The sequence below is a fragment of the Oncorhynchus mykiss genome, chromosome 23 (assembly GCF_057628025.1).
Source record: "Oncorhynchus mykiss isolate SJ-2025 chromosome 23, ASM5762802v1, whole genome shotgun sequence".
Taxonomy (NCBI): Eukaryota; Metazoa; Chordata; class Actinopteri; order Salmoniformes; family Salmonidae; genus Oncorhynchus; species Oncorhynchus mykiss.
In genome coordinates this window covers 30,152,618-30,175,554 of record NC_143044.1, presented here as the reverse complement: position 1 = coordinate 30,175,554, position 22,937 = coordinate 30,152,618, and the positions used below count along the sequence as shown (strand labels likewise).

Here is a 22,937-nt window from a genome sequence, read left to right as displayed (position 1 = left end):
CACATGTTTGGTGTGTCTCCCAGGTGGCTTGTGGCAAACTTTAAACAACACTTTTTATGGATATCTTTAAGAAATGGCTTTCTTCTTGCCACTCTTCCATAAAGGCCAGATTTGTGCAATATACTGATTGTTGTCCTATGGACAGAGTCTCCCACCTCAGCTGCAGATCTCTGCAGTTCATCCAGAGTGATCATGGGCCTCTTGGCTGCATCTCTGATCAGTCTTCTCCTTGTATGAGCTGAAAGTTTAGAGGGACGGCCAGGTCTTGGTAGATTTGCAGTGGTCTGATACTCCTTCCATTTCAATATTATCGCTTGCACAGTGCTCCTTGGGATGTTTAAAGCTTGGGAAATCTTTTTGTATCCAAATCCGGCTTTAAACTTCTTCACAACAGTATCTCGCACCTGCCTGGTGTGTTCCTTGTTCTTCATGATGCTCTCTGCGCTTTTAACGGACCTCTGAGACTATCACAGTGCAGGTGCATTTATACGGAGACTTGATTACACACAGGTGGATTGTATTTATCATCATTAGTCATTTAGGTCAACATTGGATCATTCAGAGATCCTCACTGAACTTCTGGAGAGAGTTTGCTGCACTGAAAGTAAAGCTAAAACTGATAGACATACCCCAAGCGACTTACAGCTGTAATCGCAGCAAAAGGTGGCGATACAAAGTATTAACTGAAGGGGGCTGAATCATTTTGCACGCCCAATTTTTCCGTTTTTGATTTGTTAAAAAAGTTTGAAATATCCAATAAATGTCGTTCCACTTCATGATTGTGTCCCACTTGTTGTTGATTCTTCACAAAAAATACAGTTTTATATCTTTATGTTTGAAGCCTGAAATGTGGCAAAAGGTCGCAAAGTTCAAGGGGGCCGAATACTTTCGCAAGGCACTGTATTGTTACATTATTCAACCTTTTGAGGTTACCGTACTGCAAAGTCTTTCTCTGTGGTAACAAAGGGATTTACAGCTTTCATTTTGGCAGAGTGGGGAAGGGACTTTCGGTATTTACGACCATCATAAACCTGTGGTGAGGGGGGGGGGGGGGGATATGAGCCTCTCCCAAAAAGGGTGCATCGTGCCATCTCTCTCATCCTCTCTTCATGTTCTCCATGGTTGAAAGAAAAGGGAAAGTCTTCGCCTCAATAAGATTAGATAATCTCAATGTAAATCTGTGCTACCAGATAGGATTAGCCGGGATTTAAGAGAAGGTGATTCATTATATAATCAAACGGTGACTACGCTACTTTGCTGGGCCCAGTGTGTCTGAAGTCCTTCAGAACCACACATCTATGCTGATTCCCCTTGTGATATTTCTGACTGAAAGCTCTTACTGTTACAACATCACAAACAAGAATACTGAATGAATGCACCCAAATATTTTCAGCCAAAGGTGCAACAAAGGCTACACTTAATCCTTAATCTGCCAGACACAATCATAATAATCATCCTATGCTGTATAAAGTATTTACAGGGGGCATGTATGTCAGTGCATAGTATTTATATTATTTACATGCCTATCCACAGGGGTGCTGTTTAGAATTTGGTTTTGCAAGGTGCCCCCTACAGCATGCAGCAGCCCCTCTACCTAAGTGAGCTGAATAATTGGCCCAGGAGGCTAGATCACTGCTAGGACAGAGAGGGATTAGTGTGCGTGAGGTTCCCTCTACTACTGCGCATGGTCTGTTGACGAAGCATGCAGCTGCCCTGGTTTAACCCTTCCATTTAATCCCACTAGGGGCTTAATTTAGCCAATATAAGAGGGGGCATTCCAATGTTGTAACCCAGGATATGACTAAAAATTATTAACGTGGTTGTGTAATTGAATTCTACACGATGTGACAATTGAATATAGATTTGGAAACAGCTATAAGCCACTGATCATGCCAATATGTCTTCCTCAACACATGCTAGAATCTCTACAGAGAAGGTATACATTCCACAAACATGGCATTTCAATTGTATTATTTGGAGTAGTTTATTGAATACACATACCTTTAATGGGTACATTCTGTACATGGAGATAGGGATTTCCTTCAGTACTAACATATTCATATAAGTGGAATTAGTCCTGTTGATATCTAAAATAAAAAAGCATCACACAAGTTGACACATACTCTGTTGCATATGGAGAGCTTGAACAAAGTTGCAAGTTTAACTTCCTCAGACTTCACTAACCAGATCATCACAATGCTGAATAGTGTTGTTATGACATTACAGTCTGATCCATTCCATTTTCCAACACCCTCTGCTCTGGCCCACTCCCATTGCTGTCCCTGTCTGCTGAGAGCATGAGGACCATTTCAAAACAAAGCAATAACACATCTAGATAGTAGCAGCGAGTCTCAATCTGCTCCCTACCTTTTCTCCTTCGTCCTAACCCATTCAATGTTTTGCAAGAGGGTCTGGATAGGTTTTAGCAGTGTAGAGGTGGAGAATCCCAATACAGACAGAATTTTAACAGTAGCCATTTTATTATATTGCAGTGGTACTATGGCCAGAGAATATTGCACAGCATCACACCTTCCATACATTACATTTACAATGGCAGATGACGATGAGGAAGAACCACAAGGTTACCAATTCCTTTGTGTGTTTGGCACAAAATATTGTGCATAAACGAGGTCTAATTTTGTGTTAATTCTCTCCACGCGCCACAGCTGTGATGAGGGCGGCCCCTTTGCCACTGCCATCTTCTGATAGGACAAACTCCACGTCACACTGTGGCGCCAGAGCCTTGACCGTGTCCTTGAGGATTCTGGAAAAGCTGCACAGTTCAAGAGGTACTGTGTTAGATGTGTTGTTCTTTAAAACTGTGCCAAAGTCTGAACTAGGGCTTAATTTGACTCCTGGCTTAGAGGCGGAGGGTTGATTTCCTTGCTGTGTTGCACTCTCATCTGACCGGAAATACTATCTCCCCTTCGACATAAACAAAACTCTGCCGTCTGTTCAAGAATAATTATAACCCTGTTAAATCTAAATATCCCTTGCCCCTGGTGGCTACTCACTGTGGATGCAGCTTGTAGAGTGTTCCGTCCACCCCCACGGTGATGTTCATTTGGTTCCGCCCACGGTTCTCTCTGATTTTGTCGACAATGGCGGCCATTCCGGCTCCACAGAGCTGAGCCGCCCGGCGGGACACTGTACCACACACCTCCTTGACGATGATACTGTCATCACATGTGCTGTCCAGACCCAGCTGCTGCAGGATGGACCTCACCTGCAGTAGCGCCAACCGGTCACTGGGTGGAGATAGAGGAGTCACACACTTGATATTCTTGTACACCTGGGGTGTATTCACCACATTTTACATTTTAGTCCAGAGCGACTTACATTTAGTGCATTCATCTTAAGGTAGCTAGCTCGGAGAGACAACCACAAATCACAGTCATAGTAAGTAATTTTTTCCTCAAAGTAGCTATCAGCAAAGTCAGTGCTATTAAGAAAAGACAAGCACGAGAAACACAAGGGTAGGGGTGAGGGGTCCTGTGGGATTAATCAAGATACTTTGTGAATAGGTACGTTTTTTAAATGTTTTCGGAAGATGGGCAGGGACTCAGAACCGAAGGAACCAAACAGAGGCATTCATAAGCAAACAGAAACACAAACAGAAGCAAACAGTACACAACAGGGAGGGACCCACCTGAATTTGCCCAATAGAAACTCTAGTTTTCGTTGCAAAATGTTTTCCATTTGGAGTAAACGGTTCCCATTGCAAAACATTTTATTACGTTTCGGGAAACCATAGTATAAAAGCCTATTCATGCAACTGTAAATACTTAAGTATTCCTAACCAGCTTTAAAAGCACATGTTCAAATATTCATATTAGTAATCCTATATCCCATGTAGATTTACATTCGATCTGTCTACTATTACAGGCCTGAGTTGCTGTACTACGTGATCATTTATACAACTCTGTACCTCTCTATTTGGGACAGGAACTTGGTCTCGAAGATGCCCCTGGTCTTCAGAGGCTCTGTGATGTGGCCTCGGAACAGAAGACCTCTCCTGGTTAGGTCGATGAGAATCTGCCTCACTATCTCCCCCAAGTACATACCACTTGTCATCTTCTCAAACCTGGGGCAACAAGATATGACATGAAATAGTCAACATGCAAAACAGCTTCAATTATTCAATATTTCACTGTGCCAATAGTCTAGACCTCCTATTAACCAAAATATGGTCAAGCATAATTGTAATAAAGCCTTTTTAAAAGATGATGTGTTAGGGAAAATGAATGCATGTCTCTTTGCACAGTTGCAGAACTAACATTTATCATGTAGATACTTGTAGAACCTTGACCAAACCTGATTACGGGACAGTGTCCACAAGCATTAATTAAGCATCTCCCTTTTGCATGCTTGAATAACTAATTCATATTAGTGGTACAGGAAGTGGTAGGTCAGGATGTGTCCTGTAGTGGTACAGGAAGTGGTAGGTCAGGTTTGGATGTGTCCTGTAGTGGTACAGGAAGTGGTAGGTCAGGTCTGGATGTGTCCTCTAGAGGTACAGGAAGTAGTCAGTCAGGATGTGTCCTGTAGTGGTACAGGAAGTGGTCAGTCAGGTTTGGATGTTAACAACTTGCCTTTGTTTGCCGTTGTTCAATGACCCCTCATCTACTTCTCTGTCAAACCTGGTCCGGATGTCCTCTATGCAGTCATTCTCGCCAAAACCGCCCCACTCTGTGTTCACACACATCTGTCCCTCGTCCCCCTCCACCATCTCAATGTTCCTCATCTCCTCCATGTAGCACACATTACTCCCCGTTCCTAGGGGGCAGCATTTCACACTAAGATCATACATACGTCACTCTATAGTACAATGAAAAACCACCAGGGCTGAGAATAGGCCCTACATACCAGCAATGAGTCCTATCTCACACTTGGGGTCTTCATATGCACATGTCATCATTGTGCCCACTGTGTCATTCACCACGGCAACAATGTCAAGATCAAATTCCTACAGGAAACAAAATATTACTTTTGACCTATACTACCGTTCAAAAGTTTGGGGTCACTTAGAAATGTCCTTGTTTTTGAAAGAAAAGCACATTTTTTTGTCCATTAAAATAACATCAAATTGGATCAGAAATACAGTGTAGACATTGTTCATGTTGTAAATGACTATTGTAGCTGGAAACGGCATGGAATGGAATATGGAATACCAATATAGGCATAAAAAAGCCCATTATCAGCAACCATCACTCCTGAGTTCCAATGGCATGTTGTCTTAGCTAATCCAAGTAATTTAAAAGGCTAATTGATCATTAGAAAACCATTTTGCAATTATGTTAGCACAGCTGAAAACTGTTATGCTGATTAAGGAAGCAATAAAAATGGCCTTTAGACTTGTTGAGTATCTGGAGCATCAGCATTTGTTGGTTCGATTAAGGCTCAAAATGGCCAGAAACAAATAACTTTCTTCTGAAACTTGTCAGTCTATTCTTGTTCTGAGAAATGATGGCTATTCCATGCAAGAAATTGCCAAGAAACGGAAGATCTTGTACAACGCTGTGTACTACTCCCTTCACAGAACAGGGCAAACTGGCCCTAACCAGAATAGAAAGAAGAGTGGGAGGCCCCGGTGCACTACTGAGCAAGAGGACAAGTACATTAGTGTCTAGTTTGAGAAACAGGCGCCTCACAAGTTCTCAGCTGGCAGCTTCATTAAATAGTACCCGCAAAACATCAGTCTCAACGTCAACAGTGAAGAGTCAAGCCTTGGGGTGTCTGTTTCTCAAACTAGACACTAATGTACTTGTCTTCTTGCTCAGTTGTCCCCCAGGGCCTCCCACTCCTCTTTATATTCTGGTTAGAGCCAGTTTAGGCTGTTCTGTGAAGGGAGTAGTAAACTGAATTGGTCCACCCACACAGACAGCGTGGTGAAGAAGGCACTGCAGCGCTTCAAACTCTGGAGGCTGAATAAATTTGGCTTGTCACCAAAAGCTTGTCACCAAAAACGTTTACAGATGCACAATCGAGAGCATCCTGTCGGGCTGTATCACCGCCTGGTACGGCAACTGCTCCGCCCACAACCGTAAGGCTCTCCAGAGGGTAGTTAGGTCTGCACAACGCATCACCGGGGGCAAACTACCTGCCCTCCAGGACACCTACACCACCCGATATCAAAGGAAGGCCATAAAGATCATCAAGGAAAACAATCACCCGAGCCACTGCCTGTTCACCCCGCTATCATCCAGAAGGTGAGGTCAGTACAGGTGCATCGAAGCAGGGACCGAGAGACTGTAAAACAGCTTCTATCTCAAGGCCATCAGACTGTTAAACAGCCACCACTAACATTGAGATGCTGCTGCCAACATACTGACTCAACTACAGCCACTTTAATAATGGAAAAATACATGTAAAAAATATACAGTGGGGCAAAAAAGTATTTAGTCAGCCACCAATTGTGCAAGTTCTCCCACTTAAAAAGATGAGGCCTGTAATTTTCATCATAGGTACACTTGTTTGTAGGTGACCAAATACTTATTTTCCACCATAATTTGCAAATAAATTCAATAAAAATCCTACAATGTGATTTTCTGGATTTTTTTTTCTCCATTTTGTCTGTCATAGTTGAAGTGTACCTATGATGAAAATAGGCCTCTCTCATCTTTATAAGTGGGAGAACTTGCACAATTGGTGGCTGACTAAATACTTTTTTGCCCCCCTGTATCACTAGCCACTTTAAACAATGCCACTTAATATAATGTTTACATACCCTACATTAAATCATCTCATATGTACATACTGTACTCAATACCATCTACTGCATCTTGCCTATGCCGTTCTGTACCATCACTCATATTTTCATGTACATATTTTTCATCCCTTTACACTTGTGTGTATAAGGTAGTTGTTGTGAAATAGTTAGGTTAGATTACTTGTTGGTTAGTACTGCATTGTCGGAACTAGAAGCACAAGCATTTTGCTACACTCACATTAACATCTGCTAACCATGTGTATGTGACAAATACAATTTGATTTAAAAGAAGCTACAATAGTACAATAGTCATTTACAACATGAACAATGTCTACACTGTATTTCTGATCAATTTGATGTTATTTTAATGGACAAAAAAACTTGCTTTTCTTTCAAAAACAAGGACATTTCTAAGTGACCCCAAACTTTTGAACGGAAGTGTTTACATACACTTTCATAATGGGCAATAGTATATGTTTTCCAGACTACCTATTCCAGAAAACAGTTGGTCTTGTTCCATTTCACTCACATTCCGTCTTTTGATAGCCTCCCGGAGCATTTCCACAACATCATTTCCTTCACAGTCTGTGGCTTTGAACCCTTTGGTCCAGCTAACCAAACTTCCCTGAGGAAGGAAGTATTACAATGGCGAGTGGTAACATACTTAATCATGGAATGACTTACCCTGATTAAGCACACCAGGCATTGAAATAACTGCCATTCTTTGGCATTGAAGATGATTTCTTCATCATGACGATTGTACTTTTACCTTATCGATTCCTGTCTGTCTGCAGGGGAAAGAAAAGGTGAAACCAAGCGGGAGACGAGTATTCTTCATCCCCATGTAGTCCAGGAAATCTGAGATGCACTGGACAATGTGGTCGAACAGCTAGAAACAAAGAGTTTGTCAGACTAAGGGGTTAGGGACCTAGTTAGCAGTCAGCAGGGGGGGGGGGGGGGGGGGGGGGGGGGGCGCTCACCTCCTCTCCTGTGCCCTGCATGATCTCCAGAGGGATGGCGTAGATCTTGTTGTACATGCGGACAGACTTGCGTATTCCACTCCGGATCTTCACCACCAACACCCGGAAGTTAGTTCCTCCCAGGTCCAACGCCAAGTACTTTCCTCGCTCTGCAATAATAAACTTTGTAATCACTTGACCTTAAATTAAACAACTTGCACCTAATGATGTGATTTTAGACAGCAACATTTCATAAACTGTTTAGGTGAAAGTAGAGAATAAAGTGTAATAATGGGTTATAGCATGGTAATAACATGATAAAGTTCTGCATTATGAACAACAAGGTAAACCTTTAGATCCATTGCATAGCAATCTGTAGCCAGTCCTCTCACCTGTCCCATCAGGTATCCTGTACACAAAGGAGGGCAGCATTTTAACAGAGGCAGTTCTGTGAGAATCCCTCCTAAGGCCTCTCTCTAGCTCCACTCTCATCTTGTCCCTGACTTGCTGGAGGTTCTCTGGACTCAGGCTGAGTAGAGCAAGAGTGTCGTTGATCTCCCTCCTCTGGGCCGCCAGCCTCTGAGCCACCGCTGTGACCATAGCAGCCCCCTTACTGCTACCACTCTCAGACAGCACAAAGCGCACATGGCACTCTGGCACCAACTGGCGCACCACCTTGTGGAGCCTCTTGGGGTACCTTGGAGGGAGAGAAAGAGACAGAGAGGGAGAGAGTTTATTGTCAGCGTTCACAGGCAAAGATGAAAACTGCCACTCTGAGCAGAAACCTTCCGTGACTTATGGCTACATACTGTGGATGTGTTCTGTAGACAGTTCCGTCAACCCCAACAGTGATCCGCAAGCTCTTCAGCTTCCTGTTCTCGCGGATGCGGGTGAGGATGGCAGCCAGCGCGGCAGCGCAGAGGTTAGCTGACCTGAAGGACACGATGGTGGAGACGTGTTGGACGGCAAGGCAATCATCTGCTGAGGGAGACAGGCCGAGCTCCGTAAGGATTTCCCTGGTGTTCTTCAGCCCGTCTTTGTACCTGGAAGTATAGTCCTGACATAGTTATCACAGTTTAACATACATTACCCTGAATAATGTCTGTGAAAATTAGTACAAATAATAGCGTGAGCATTAAGACTCATGGAAAATGCTCTTACTGTTCAATTAAAGTGATGTGTTTGGTCTGAAATTTCCCTTTGGTGCGTAGAGCATCGGAAACTCTGCCATCAAACAGTAGTCCCTTCTTGGCCATCTTTAACAGAATGAGTCTCACCAACTCCCCCATGTACATCCCACTCACCATCTTCTCAAACCTGCCAGAGCAACAAACTAGTGTTAACAGTCTTTATTTACATTCCTATTCCGTCAATTGTAAATAAAGGGAAACCATATTGTTGGTTTACTCAGAATGTTTACAATGATATCTAATATATTTCCAATATGGTTGGTTATGGATTTTGGTGCTTACAGTTGCTTCCCTGGGTTGGTGGAGGCAGCATCAATCTCTCGGTCAAAGTGTGTAATGAAGTCATCGAGTGTCCCATCGTCCCCGAAGGCTCCCCACTCTGTGTTGATGCACATCCTGCCCTCGTCTCCCTCCACCAAGTCAATGTGTCTCAGCTCCTCCATGTAGCAAGCATTAGTACCTGTGCCTGAGATTACAGCGATGGTGAGAAAGACTATTTGTAGGCTAATAATACTGACAATGAAATTACCATTCTGAATGAAGGGTGCAAATTAATATCAGGCTGACCTATGATGACCCCCACTTCACAACGCTGGTCGTCATAGCCACAGGTCATCATGGTTCCCACTGTGTCATTAACAAGGGCCAGGACATCCACATTGATTCCCTATAAACAGTGTTGGCTGGTGTTTTAATTGACAAATTCCTTTTTTTATATATACTGTAGTATATACAGAAATGCAAGAAAAAAATGAACTGAGTGATAATAAGTAGTGAATAAGATCTCTTAATACCCCGACTCTATCAATGGCCTGTCTCAAGGATTGCACCACATTGGTCCCCAGGACTCCTCTGGCCTTGTAGTTCTTTGACCATGACAACAGCACTCCCTGAAACAGGTTTTGATTGTTGAAAGAAAGCAAGGATTACACTATGAATAGATAGTCACACAATTAACAAGTTTGTCACACCTACTGTTACATCATATGAAAGTGGCTTGCAGGTAGCTGGTTTTTACTGATAATCAATTGGAGCCCATCTGATATTTTTGGAGTGATATTACAATGGGAATCATATCTTAATGCGAGTATCTAGAGTAGAGTAAAGAGACATCTAATCAATAACCTAGGCTGTAGTGTTAATTATAAATTGGGTGGTTCGAGGCCTGAATGCTGATTGGCTGACAGCCGTGGTATATCAGACCATATACCACGGGTATGACAAAATGTTTCTTTTTACTGCTCTAATTACCTTGGTAAACAGTTTCTAGCCTAGTGGTTAGAGTGTTGGGCCAGTAACTGAAAGGTTGCTAGATCGAATCCCCGAGCTGACAAGGTAAAAATCTGTCATTCTGCCCCTGAACAAGGTAGTTAACCCACTGTCCCTAAGCCATCATTGTAAATAAGAATTTGTTCTTAACTGACTTGCCTAGTTAAATAAAAGTTAAATATATATATATCATTTTTTTAAATTAAAAATAAAATTAAAAGAACGTATATATGTATAATAGCAATATGGCACCTCTGGGGTTTGTGTTATATGGCCAATATACCAGAGATAAGTGCTGTATCCAGGCACTCCCCGTTGCGTCGTGCTTAAGAACAGCCCTTAGCCGTGGTATATTGATCATATACCACACCCTCTCGTGGCATATTGCATAAATACCTCATCTATTTTGGACTGTCCACAAGGGAAAGAGAAGGTGAAGCCCAAAGCTTTCCTCTTCTGGTTGATGTGCTTCTTTTGCAGGAAGTCTTTCAGAGACTCTGCAACATGATCAAACATCTGTAAAAGAGACAGGGTTGGACAGATGACTTACAACATGTAATCTGTGACTAATTACAGTAATGTAATCTGATTACTCTAAATGAGTAAAGTACTCTGATTCCTTCTGAATTACTTCCTAGATTTGCCATGCAGTATTGGCCTCCTTTATGCTGTAGACCTATTAGTTCTCTCGAACTCTGCCCACATAACTGCCCAGCACCATTGGGAAAATGCTAGCTCAGATGCCTGCTGCATCTTCTTGATGAAATGGCATCCCTGCTGAAAGATCAGCTTCCCTGTCAAGCTCCATAATCATTATTTGATTGTATATTTATAGGCGTAGATCTGTGTGCAAAGAGAGACAGATAGTGTACTTGTTTCCACTGAAACCATCTACGAAAACAGCTGATTTGTCATGTGCGTCATCACAGTGCTTGGGAAATGAACAGAATGGAGCTGTGTTGACTAACCAAAAATGTCCTGACACAAAGATCCTGATGAAATGTGTGATGATTCAGTTCTCAGAAAGTGGGGGTCTGACTTTTCTGGTTAAAAAAGTATCCGTGGGAAGCCAACCAATGACAGAAAATTTGGCAATTTGGAAATTTCAAATAGATTAGAACAGAAGGGAAAAGCTTCCATTCTCAGTGAAAGGTGACTTCCGAGCTGTATGGCTCAGACTTCAGGAGTCTTATAGCTTGGGGGTAGAAGCTGTTAAGAAGCATTTTGGACCTAGATTTGGCGCTCCGGTACCGTTTGCCATGCGGTAGCACAAAGAGAACAGTCTGACTAGGATGGCTGGAGTCTTTGACAATTTTTAGGGCCTTCCTCTGACACTGCCTGGTATAGAGGTCCTGGATGGCAGGAAGCTTGGCCCAAGTAATGTACTGGGCCGTAGGCACTACCCTCTGTAGTGCCTTGCTGTTGGAGACCGAGCAGTTGCCACACAACCAGTCAGGATGCTCTCGATGGTGCAGCTGTAGAACTTTTTGAGGATCTGAGGACCCATGCCAAACCTTTTCAGTCTCCTGAGGGGGGAATAGGCTTTGTCGTGCCCCTCTTCACAACTGCCTTGGTGTGTTTGGACCATGATAGTTTGTTGGTGATGTGGACACCAAAGAACTCGAAGCTCTCAACCTGCTCCACTACAGCCCCATCGATGAGAATAGGGGTGTGCTCTGTCCTCATTTTCCCGTAGCCCACAATCATCCGCTTTGTTTGATCATGTTGAGGGTGAGGTTGTTAACCTGGCACCACACGGCCAGGTCTCTGACCTCCTCCCTATATACTGTCTCATCGTTGATCAGGCCTACCACTGTTGTGTCATCAGCAAACTTGATGGTGGTGTTGGAGTCATGCCTGGCCATGCAGTCATGAGTGAACAGGGAGTACAGGAGGGGACTGAGCACGCACCCCGAGGGGCCCCTGTGTTGAGGAGCAGCATGGCGAATGTGTTGTTACCTACCTTTACCACCTGGGGGCGGCCCGTCGGAAAGTCCAGGATCCAGTTGTAGAGGGAGGTGTTTAGTTCCAGGGCCCTTAGCTTATTGATGAGCTTTAGAGGGCACTATGGTGTTGAACGCTGAGCTGTAGTCAATGAATAGCATTCTCATATACAGTGCCTTGCGAAAGTATTCGGCCCCCTTGAACTTTGCGACCTTTGCCACATTTCAGGCTTCAAACATAAAGATATAAAACTGTATTTTTTTGTGAAGAATCAACAACAAGTAGGACACAATCATGAAGTGGAACGACATTTATTGGATATTTCAAACTTTAACAAATCAAAAACTGAAAAATTGGGCGTGCAAAATTATTCAGCCCCTTTACTTTCAGTGCAGCAAACTCTCTCCAGAAGTTCAGTGAGGATCTCTGAATGATCCAATGTTGACCTAAATGACTAATGATGATAAATACAATCCACCTGTGTGTAATCAAGTCTCCGTATAAATGCAGCTGCACTGTGATAGTCTCAGAGGTCCTTCAAAAGCGCAGAGGGCATCATGAAGAACAAGGAACACACCAGGCAGGTCCGAGATACTGTTGTGAAGAAGTTTAAAGCCGGATTTGGATACAAAAATATTTCCCAAGCTTTAAACATCCGGAGGAGCACTGTGCAAGCGATAATATTGAAATGGAAGGAGTATCAGACCACTGCAAATCTACCAAGACCTGGCCGTCCCTCTAAACTTTCAGCTCATACAAGGAGAAGACTGATCAGAGATGCAGCCAAGAGGCCCATGATCACTCTGGATGAACTGCAGAGATCTACAGCTGAGGTGGGAGACTCTGTCCATAGGACAACAATCAGTCGTATATTGTCGTATACATAAAAAGTGTTGTTTAAAGTTTGCCACAAGCCACCTGGGAGACACACCAAACATGTGGAAGAAGGTGCTCTGGTCAGATGAAACCAAAATTGAACTTTTTGGCAACAATGCAAAACGTTATGTTTGGCGTAAAATCAACACAGCTCATCACCCTGAACACACCATCCCCACTGTCAAACATGGTGGTGGCAGCATCATGGTTTGGGCCTGCTTTTCTTCAGCAGGGACAGGGAAGATGGTTAAAATTGATGGGAAGATGGATGGAGCCAAATACAGGAAAATTCTGGAAGAAAACCTGATGGAGTCTGCGAAAGACCTGAGACTGGGACGGAGATTTGTCTTCCAACAAGACAATGATCCAAAACATAAAGCAAAATCTACAATGGAATGGTTCAAAAATAAACATATCCAGGTGTTAGAATGGCCAAGTCAAAGTCCAGACCTGAATCCAATCAAGAATCTGTGGGAAGAACTGAAAACTGCTGTTCACAAATGCTCTCCATCCAACCTCACTGAGCTCGAGCTGTTTTGCAAGGAGGAATGGGAAAAAATTTCAGTCTCTCGATGTGCAAAACTGATAGAGACATACCCCAAGCGACTTACAACTGTAATCGCAGCAAAAGGTGGCGCTACAAAGTATTAACTTAAGGGGGCTGAATAATTTTGCACGCCCAATTTTTCAGTTTTTGATTTGTTAAAAAAGTTTGAAATATCCAATAAAATGTCATTCCACTTCATGATTGTGTCCCATTTGTTGTTGATTCTTCACAAAAAAAATACAGTTTTATATCTTTATGTTTGAAGCCTGAAATGTGGCAAAAGGTCGCAAAGTTCAAGGGGGCCGAATACTTTCGCAAGGCACTGTAGGTGTTCCTTTTGTCCAGGTGGGAAAGAGCAGTGTTGAGTGCAATAGAGATTGCATCATCTGTGGATCTGTTGGGGTGGTATGCAAATTGGAGTGGGTCTAGGGTTTTTGGGATAATGGTGTTGATGTGAGCCATGACCAGCCTTTCAAAGCACTTCATGGCTACAGATGTGAGTGCTACGGGTCGGTAGTCATTTAGGCAGGTTACCTTAGTGTTCTTGGGCACAAGGAAAATGGTGAAGCATGTTGATATTACAGTCTCAGTCAGGAACGGGTTGAAAATGTCAGTGAAGATACTTGCCAGTTGGTCAGTGCATGTCCTGGTACATGTCCTGGTACATGCGCTGGACATACCAGTACATGTCCTGGTAATCCGTCTGGCCCTGCGGCCTTATGAATGTTGATCTGTTCACATCGGCTACGAAGAGTGTTAACACACAGTTGTCTGGAACAGCTGATGCTCTCATGCATGTTTCAGTGTTACTTGCCTCGAAGCAAGCATAGAAGTAATTTAGCTCGTCTGGTAGGCTTGTGTCAATGGGCAGCTCGCAGCTGTGCTTCCCTTTTCTAGTCCGTAATAGTTTGCAAGCCCAGCCACATTCGACGAGCATCGGAGCCGGTGTAGTACGATTCAATCTCAGTCCTGTATTGACGCTTTGCCTGTTTGATGGTTCGTTGGAGGGCATAACGGGATTTCTTATAAGCTTCCGGGTTAGAGTCCCGCTCCTTGAGAGCGGCAGCTCTACCCATTAGCTCAGTGCGGATGTTACCTGTAATCCATGGCTTCTGGTTGGAGTATGTACATATGGTCACTGTGGGGATGATGTCATCGATGCACTTACTGATGAAGCCAGTGACTGATGTGGTGTACTCCTCAATGCCATCGAAGAATCCCGGAACATATTCCAGTCTGTCCTAGCAAAACAGTCCTTTAGCTTAGCATCTGCTTCATCTGACCACTTTCTTATTGACCGAGTCACTGGTGCTTCCTGCTTTAGTTTTTGCTTGTAAGCAGGAATCAGGAGGATAGAATTGTGGTCAGATTTGCCAAATGGAGGGTGGGTGAGAGCTTTGTACGCATCTCTGTGTGTGGAGTAAAGGTGGTCTACAGTTTTTTCCCCTCTGGTTGCACAAGTAACATGCTGGGAGAAATGAATTAAAACGGATTTATGTTCCCCGCATTAAAAGTACCCGGCAACTAGGAGCGCCGCCTCTGGATGAGTATTTTCCTGTTTGCTTATGGCCGTATACAGCTCATTTAGTGTAGTCTTAGTGCCAGCATCAGTTTGTGGTGGCAAATAAACAGCTATGAAGAATATAGATGAAAACTCTTGGTAAATAGTGTGGTCTACAGGTTTCATGAGATACTCTACCTCATGCGAGCAAAACCTTGAGAGTTCCTTAGATTTTGTGCACCAGCTGTTGTTTACAAATACACATAGACTGCACCCCTTGTCTTACAGGAGGCAGCTGTTCTATCTTTAAAAAGAAAAGGGGAGCCACACTCTAGGACCTCTAATGCAATTTAATAACTACTGCATGACTACTGAAAAGTGCTATTTACATGTGAAAAATGAATGTCATATGCTGTATTTGCTATAGGCCTATTGTTTACCTTTTTGTGACACTTTGATATCTTGATAATATGCAGCTGTTTCAAGGGCAAATCCACAGATGAAACAATAACAAAACGGTCGCCCCACCTCTGTTTTGGTAAAAAGCTGAGGGATAGGTAAGGAGAAATGTAACCACTCTCAGATTAATAGACAGAGCTATGGATTCAAGGACTGACCATCCATGATAAACATTATTGTTTTAACCATGTTTATGAGGCTGTACAGTGTTTGTTTACATTTACAATGTTTACAAACATTGGAGAAAAACAAGCTTATATTTTGGGTTCTCATGGAGTGTGACAGTTGAACTAAGCTCATGAGGCATTTATAAGTTATATTCTTCAAGAATCAATGGAGATATACATTTTATATATAAAATAAACCTTTCTGAAATTCTGTAATCCATTACATCTAACGGATTAAATGTAATCCGTTACTCCCCAACCCTGCATTCTACTCACCTCAGTCCCTCTACCGTTCAGGAGTTCCTCTGGGATAGGGTATGTCTCACTCTCCATCTCCACCCTTCTCTTCCCATTCTCTGACACCTTCACCTGGAGCACTTTAAACTTGGAGCCGCCCAGATCTAAAGCCAGGAACTCTCCCTTCTCTGTGGAGACAACACAAATTTAACTTTGACTGACCACCTGTTCATAAAACAGCACTACACCTCCTGTCACATAAAACTGAATGTATTAAGATGAAAATATAAAATAAAAAGACATGATTAACATGTTGTTACATACACTACATGACCAAAAAGTATGTGGACACCGCATCTCATTCCAAAAAATCATGGGCTTGGAGTTGGTCCCCCCCTTTGCTGCTATAACAGTCTCCACTCTTCTGGAAAGGCTTTCTACTAGATGTTGGAACATTTCTGAAGGGACTTGCTTCCATTCAGCCACAAGAGTATTAGTGAGGTCGCACACTAATGTTGGGCGATTAGATCTGGCTTGCTGTCAGCGTTCCAATTCATCCCAAATGTGTTTGATGGGGTTCAGGTCAGTGCTCTGTGCAGGCCAATCAAGTTCATCCACACCGATCCCGACAAACCATTTCTTTAATTTGTGCACGGGGAATTGTCATGCTGAAACAGGAAAGGGCCTTCCCCAAACTGTTTCCACAAAGTTGGAAGCAGAGAACCATCTAGAATGTCATTGTATGCTGTAGCGTTAAAAATGTCCCTTCACTGGAACGAAGGGGCCTAGCCCGAACCATGAAATACAATACTCAGACCATTATTTGTCCACCAAAAGGTTTTACAGTTGGCACTATGCATCCGTGGAGGTAGCATTCTCCGGGCATCCGCCAAACCCAGATTCATCTGTCGGACTGCCAGATGGTGAAGTGTCATTCATCACTCCAGAGAACGCGTTTCCACTGCACCAGATTCCAATAGTGGCGAGCTTTACACCACTCCAGTCGACGCTTGGCATTGCACATGGTGAACTTAGGCTTGTGTGCAGCTGCTCAGCCATGGAAACCCATTTCATGAAGCTCCCGACAAACAGTTATTGTGCTGACGTTGTTTCCAGAGGCAGTTTGGAACATGGTAGTGAGTAGGTTTTGAAACACAGGACTTTTATTTTTACACGTTACGTGCTTCAGCACTTGGCGGTCCCGTTCTGTGAGCTTGTGTGGCCTACCACATCGTGGCTGAGCCGTTGTTGCTCCTAGACTTTTCCACTTCACAATAACACTTACAGTTGACCGTGGCAGCTTTAGCAGGATAGAAATTTGACAAACCGAGTTGGAGGTGGCATCCTATAACGGTGCCACATTGAAAGTCACTGAGCTCTTCAGTAACGCCATTCTACTGCAAATGTTTGTCTATGGAGATTGCATGGCGGTGTGCTTGATTTGTTGTACCTGTCAACAACGGGTGTGGCTGAAATAGCCGAATCTACTCATTTGAAGGGGTGTCTAGAGTATATGCTTTTGTATACAGTGCATTTGGAAAGTATTCAGGCCCCTAGACTTTTCCACATTTTGTTACGTTACAGTCTTAATGGGTTAAATCAAAATAAAGAATCCTCATCAATGTACACACAATACCATGCTGACATCTTTTTGTGCAAATTAATTAAACATAAAAAACTGAAATACCTTATTTATATGTATACAGACTCTGCTATAAGACTCAAAATAGTGCTCGGGTGCATCCTGTTTCCATTGATCATCCTTGAGATGTTTCTACAACTTGATTGGAGTCCCCCTGTGGTAAATTCAATTGATTGGACATGATTTGGAAGGGCACACGAGACAGGATTGTGTTGAGGCTAAACTGAGCAATCGGTGGAGAAGGGCCTTGGTCAGGGAGGTGACCAAGAACCCGATGGTCACTCTGACAGAGTTCAAGAGTTCCTCTGTGGAAATCTGTGAATCTTCCAAAAGGACAACCATCTCTGCAGCATTCCACCGAATCAGGCCTTTATGGTAGAGTGGACAGACGGAAGCTAGTCCTCAGTAAAAGGCACATGGTATGAGTTTACCAACAGGCATCTAAGGGACTCTCAGACCATGAGAAACAAGATTCTCTGGTCTGATGAAACCAAGATTGAACTATTTGGCCTGAATGCCAAGCCTCACGTCTGGAGGAAATCTGGCACCATCCCTACGGTGAAGCATGGTGGTGGCAGCGTCATGCTGTGGGGATGTTTGTCAGAGGCAGTAACTGGGAGACTAGTCAGGATCGAGGGAAAGATGAACGGAAACAGTACAGCGAGAGTACAGCAAGATCCTTGATGAAAACCTTGTCCAGAGTGCTCAGGACCTCAAACTGGGACAAAGGTTCACCTTCCAACAGGACAACAACCCTCAGCACACAGGCAAGACAACACAGGAGTGGCTTCGGGACAAGTCTCTGAATGTCCTTGAGTGGCCCAGCCAGAGCGCAGACTTGAACACGATCAAACATCTCTGGAGAGACCTGAAAATAGCTGTTCAGACACGCTCCACCATCCAACCTGACAGAGCTTGAGAGGATCTGCAGAGAAGATTGGGAGAAACTCCCCAAATACAGGTGTGCCAAGCTTGTAGCATCCTACCCAAGAAAACTTGAGGTTGTAATCTCTGTCAAAGGTGATTCAAAAAAGTACTGAGTAAAGGGTGTGAATACTTGTGCAAATGTGACATTTTCGTTTTAAATTTGTTACATTTGTAAAAATGTCTAAAAACCTGTTTTGCTTTGTCATTATGGGGTATTGTGGGTAGATTGAGGAGGGGAAAAATGTTTTATTCAATTTTTGAATAAGGCTGTAAATGTGGAAAAGGCAAAGGGGTCTGAATACTTTCCGAATGCACTGTATATGGTGTCAGACAGACAAAAGCAGTAGTTTCACTAATTAATGTCATCAGTGACATGTCAGCACCTGATCCATCGGGGGTTGAGAGGACATGTGTGGGCAGCATCTTGACCGCGGCTGTAGCGTTGCTTTCACTGGACAGTCCTTTTTCCATCCCTGCACGAAAGCGAGCTGAAATGTCCACTAACTGGTCATCGGAGAGACGCATGGCATACAGGAACCTGTCCACCTGGTGGGGGGGGGGGGGGGGGGGGGGGGGGGGCAAAGAGTAGGAGAGTCACTGTGCAACTGATCTTTAGCCAAATAACTGACAAAGAACCTACCTATAGACTGACTTGACTACATCCAAGGCCAAACATAAATATTGTAAAGTTAGCCTTGCACGTGTGAATGATTCAGAATAATGCCTGAAACAACTCCTATAATCCAAAATCAAATCTGTTCCATGCTTTCTCAGAGGCCCATCTGTGTAAAAAAAATAAAAAGTTGTCTTCTAGTTTCCTGTATCCACACTTCAAACAAAACCAAACAAACAGTTTAATACAGAGCATGAGAAGAAAGAGTTTAAAAAAAAGAGGCTAAGACACATGGGATTTAACTGTTACTAATGCGGTGGGAAAGGAATTGAATGCAATATTTTGGTTTTAAATGATCATGCCAAAGTCATTAATTATGGGGATAGTTTTCATCCCGAATACGGATTCAGCCCCTGATGACAACCACACAGCTGACTACTTGAAAGTAAAACATGGAATATAAGACATTAAACTCTTTACATACAGTGCATTCGGAAAGTATTCAGACCCCTTCATTTTTAACACATTTTGTTACATTACAGCCTTATTCTAAAATGGATTAAATAGTTTTTCCCAAATCTACCCACAACACCCCATAATGACAAAGCAAAAACAGGTTTAGACATTTTTGCAAATGTATAAAATATGACATTTACATAAGTATTCAGACCCTTTACTCTGTACTTTCTTGAAGCACCGTGGGCAGCGATTACTACCTCGAGTCTTCTTGGGTATGACGCTACAAGCTTGGCACACTTGTTTTTGTGGAGTTTCTCCCATTATTTTCTGCAGATCGTCTCAAGCTGTCAGGTTGGATGGGAAATATCGCTGCACAGATATTTTAAGGTCTCTCCAGAGATGTTTGATCGGGTTCAAGTCCGGGCCACTCAAGGACACACTCGTGAGTTGTCTGGGCTGTGTGCTTAGGGTTGTTGTCCTGTTGGAAGGTGAACCATCACCCCAGTCTGAGGTCCTAAGTACTTTGGAGCAGGTTTTCATCAAGGATCTCTCCATACTTTGCTCCGTTCATCTTTCCCTCAATCCTGACTAGTCTCCCAGTCCCTGCTGCTTAAAAACATCCCCATAGCATGATGCTGCCACCACCATGGTTTACCGTAGGGATGGTATTGGCCAGGTGATGAGCGGTGCTTGATTTCCTCCAGATCTGTGCCTTGACACATTCCTGTCTCAGAGTTCTATGGACAATTCCTTTGACCTCATGGCTTGGTTTTTGCTCTGACATGCACTGTCAACTGTGGAACCTTATATAGACAAGTGTGCGCCTTTCCAAATCATGTTCAATCAATTGAACTTTCCACAGGTGTACTCCAATCAAGTTGTAAAAACATCTCAAGGATGATCAATGTAAACAGGATGCACCTGAGCTCAATTTCAAGTCTCATAGCAAAGGGTCTGAATACTTGTGTAAATAAGGTATTTACATATTTTATACATTTGCAAACATTTCTAAAAACCTGTTTTCGCTTTGTCATTATTGTCACGCCCTGGTCTAAGTATTTTGTGTTTTTCTTCATGTATTGGGTCAGGCCAGGGTGTGGCATGGGTTTTTGTATGTGGTGTGTATGTATGGGGATTGTAGCTAGTGGGGTGTTCTAGCTAAGTCTATGGCTGTCTGAAGTGGTTCTCAATCAGAGGCAGGTGTTTATCGTTGTCTCTGATTGGGAACCATATTTAGGCAGCCATATTCTTTGAGTTTGTTGTGGGTGATTGTCCTGATATCCTTGTTCCGTGTTAGTTTACACAAGTATAGGCTGTTTCCGTTACGTTTATTGTTTTTGTAGTGTTTGTGTTTAGTGTGTTTTTTCATTAAACATGAATCGCAATCGACACGCTGCATTTTGGTCCGACTCTCCTTCTCATACAGAAAACCGTGACAATTATGGGGTATTGTGTGTGGATTTATGATGAAAAAAATGCATTTAATCAATTTTAGAATAAGGCTGTAACGTAACAAAATGTGGAAAAAGTGAAGGGGTCTGAATACTCTACGAATGCACTGCATATCTAAAGCTGTCAAACTGTGATGACAAATCCCTTTCCAATGAACATGGTTTCAGAGGACAAGGTCCCCTTTTGTCTTGCAATCCCTACTATCTATCCATGGAAATGAGTAATGCAACAAGGTTAATCATTCCTTAGGCAACATTGTGAAATAAATGTAGCCCCATTAAGCCACCACACCAGTCAGGATTTCATACCTGAATGAAGGGCCTCCTCATCAAAAGGCTTCAACTGACTCAAACAGACATTTCACATGCAGGCATAAATTAAATACATTTACAGTAATCCTGTAGACTGCAGTAAATACTGCTATGAACTATTTGGAAACTCCAGCAAATATTATTTAATTCCTACAAACTAACATTTTAGCCAAATGTTTCTCTCTAGAAACTGTAAACCATCCTTTGCTCTGTAATTCACAAACAAGTTGGAGAAAATACAAAAAAAGTAATCCTGCCCATGCATTACACACAACTGACATGATTACAGTATCACCAAATTCTGTATTTCTATAGTAACTAGGCTACTTACAGTATGTATACATAACCATAACAAACAAGCTCCTGATCAAATACAACACTTGACATCTCAGAAATGTCTCACCTTCTTGATTTGGTCCTCCTGCAGCTTGGAGAAATAGAAAGAGAGCAAGTGCACCGCAAACATCTTCACTTCTGTTACCTGTAAGTTATATCCTGCAACTAATGTCTCTGCTCAAAGCAATACAAGCTGAATCAGAACAATCTCATAGATATTATCACTTTTCCTCTCTTGAAGCTGTCCAGTTTCAATCCTTGAGCTTGTTGCTCTCTGTCCCCTCAGCTCCAATATGAGTGCGGTATGAGTGTTTTTTTTTCTCCCTCAGTGATTGTTTTCCACCTCTCCCTGACTTTGCGAGTTAAGCCATAACCAGCCCTTCCATTGGCTCAATACTTAATAGCCTAGCCCTAGCTCTCTCTCTTACTGGTCGACTTCTTGGATCTCTCCTAGCAATGCCTTGGCTCAGTTCCAAAGATCACTTTCCTTTGGAACCATGAGGTCTTTTACCATTTCTAATTGAAAAGACAACAATAGAAATGGAAACCTAGATCAATATATCAAGGCCATGTTTTTCTAATGGGTACCTTGGTTGGAAGATCCAGGGTTATATTAGGCCCAGTATAAGGGTGCTCACTGGTTCCATTAATAACTATTCAGGAGGTTGAAACGTCATCATCATATCCAAACTTCTAAACAACAGCTTCAATCAGTTCACAAATATTGAGATTCTTTTGTAACAAATTAGTAAATAATTAAATTCTGGCCCCATTCCCACTCCCAGTTAGTCTGGCAAACACCTAACTCTCAAAGTCCTCAAAGTCTGGAATGTCTTTTTGATGTTGTTGGACTCTGCACAATGTGTTGATAATGAAGGGGGCTAATTGTCTCTCCGTCTTTTTCACTCAAACACCCAAAGCCACACACAGCCCCCAAGTGTCACCCCCTTCCATTACAACAGTTGGATTTTCAAATCCTAACAAGAGGTCTCAACCCCCAAGCCACAAAATACATGAGTGAATCAATCAAACCTGTCGTACAATTTCTGAGAGAATATTGCATTAACAAACTGCCTCCCTTCCAGACCAGTGTGGCCACAACTCTCCATGCACTGAATCAGGTGGGTCGTGTCAACCAGGCTAACTCCCAGTGGCTGTTGTGTTTTGAAAGTGGCTAAAACTGATCCCAGTGCAGAGAATGCTTTGAAAGCAGCACATGGCCTGAAAGTGTCTCATGACCTTTGTCACATGGGCATGGCCTGAAAGTGTCTCATGACCTTTGTCACATGGGCAATGAAATGTTCATGACACAATTAAGGTGTTATAAGCAGTGTCAAAA

The 22,937-nt window shown here is 42.9% G+C and overlaps 1 protein-coding gene across 2 annotated transcripts; it reads right to left on the bottom strand.

The window, feature by feature from the left end:
• Positions 1-1,965: 1,965 nt before the first annotated feature.
• hkdc1 (hexokinase domain containing 1) lies at positions 1,966-22,789 on the bottom strand. 2 transcript variants are annotated; one of them, XR_016491054.1, is made up of 18 exons: positions 21,666-22,711; positions 18,811-18,973; positions 15,898-16,046; positions 10,524-10,643; positions 9,653-9,748; positions 9,426-9,525; positions 9,141-9,324; positions 8,830-8,985; positions 8,478-8,711; positions 8,061-8,365; positions 7,690-7,838; positions 7,479-7,598; positions 7,239-7,334; positions 4,867-4,966; positions 4,641-4,776; positions 3,929-4,542; positions 3,015-3,248; positions 1,966-2,773 (listed from the first exon to the last, which is right to left on the bottom strand). XR_016491054.1 is itself a non-coding variant. In XM_036960430.2 (18 exons), exons 1-18 carry the CDS (start codon positions 21,726-21,728, stop codon positions 2,644-2,646), a joined length of 2,739 nt encoding a protein of 912 aa, XP_036816325.1. In that variant the 5' UTR covers positions 21,729-22,789; the 3' UTR covers positions 1,966-2,643. The 2 variants fall into 2 exon arrangements, 1 of the variants encoding a protein (XP_036816325.1); XM_036960430.2 differs by having other exon boundaries at positions 3,929-4,084; positions 4,593-4,776; positions 21,666-22,789.
• Between the last annotated feature and the right edge of the window lie 148 nt (positions 22,790-22,937).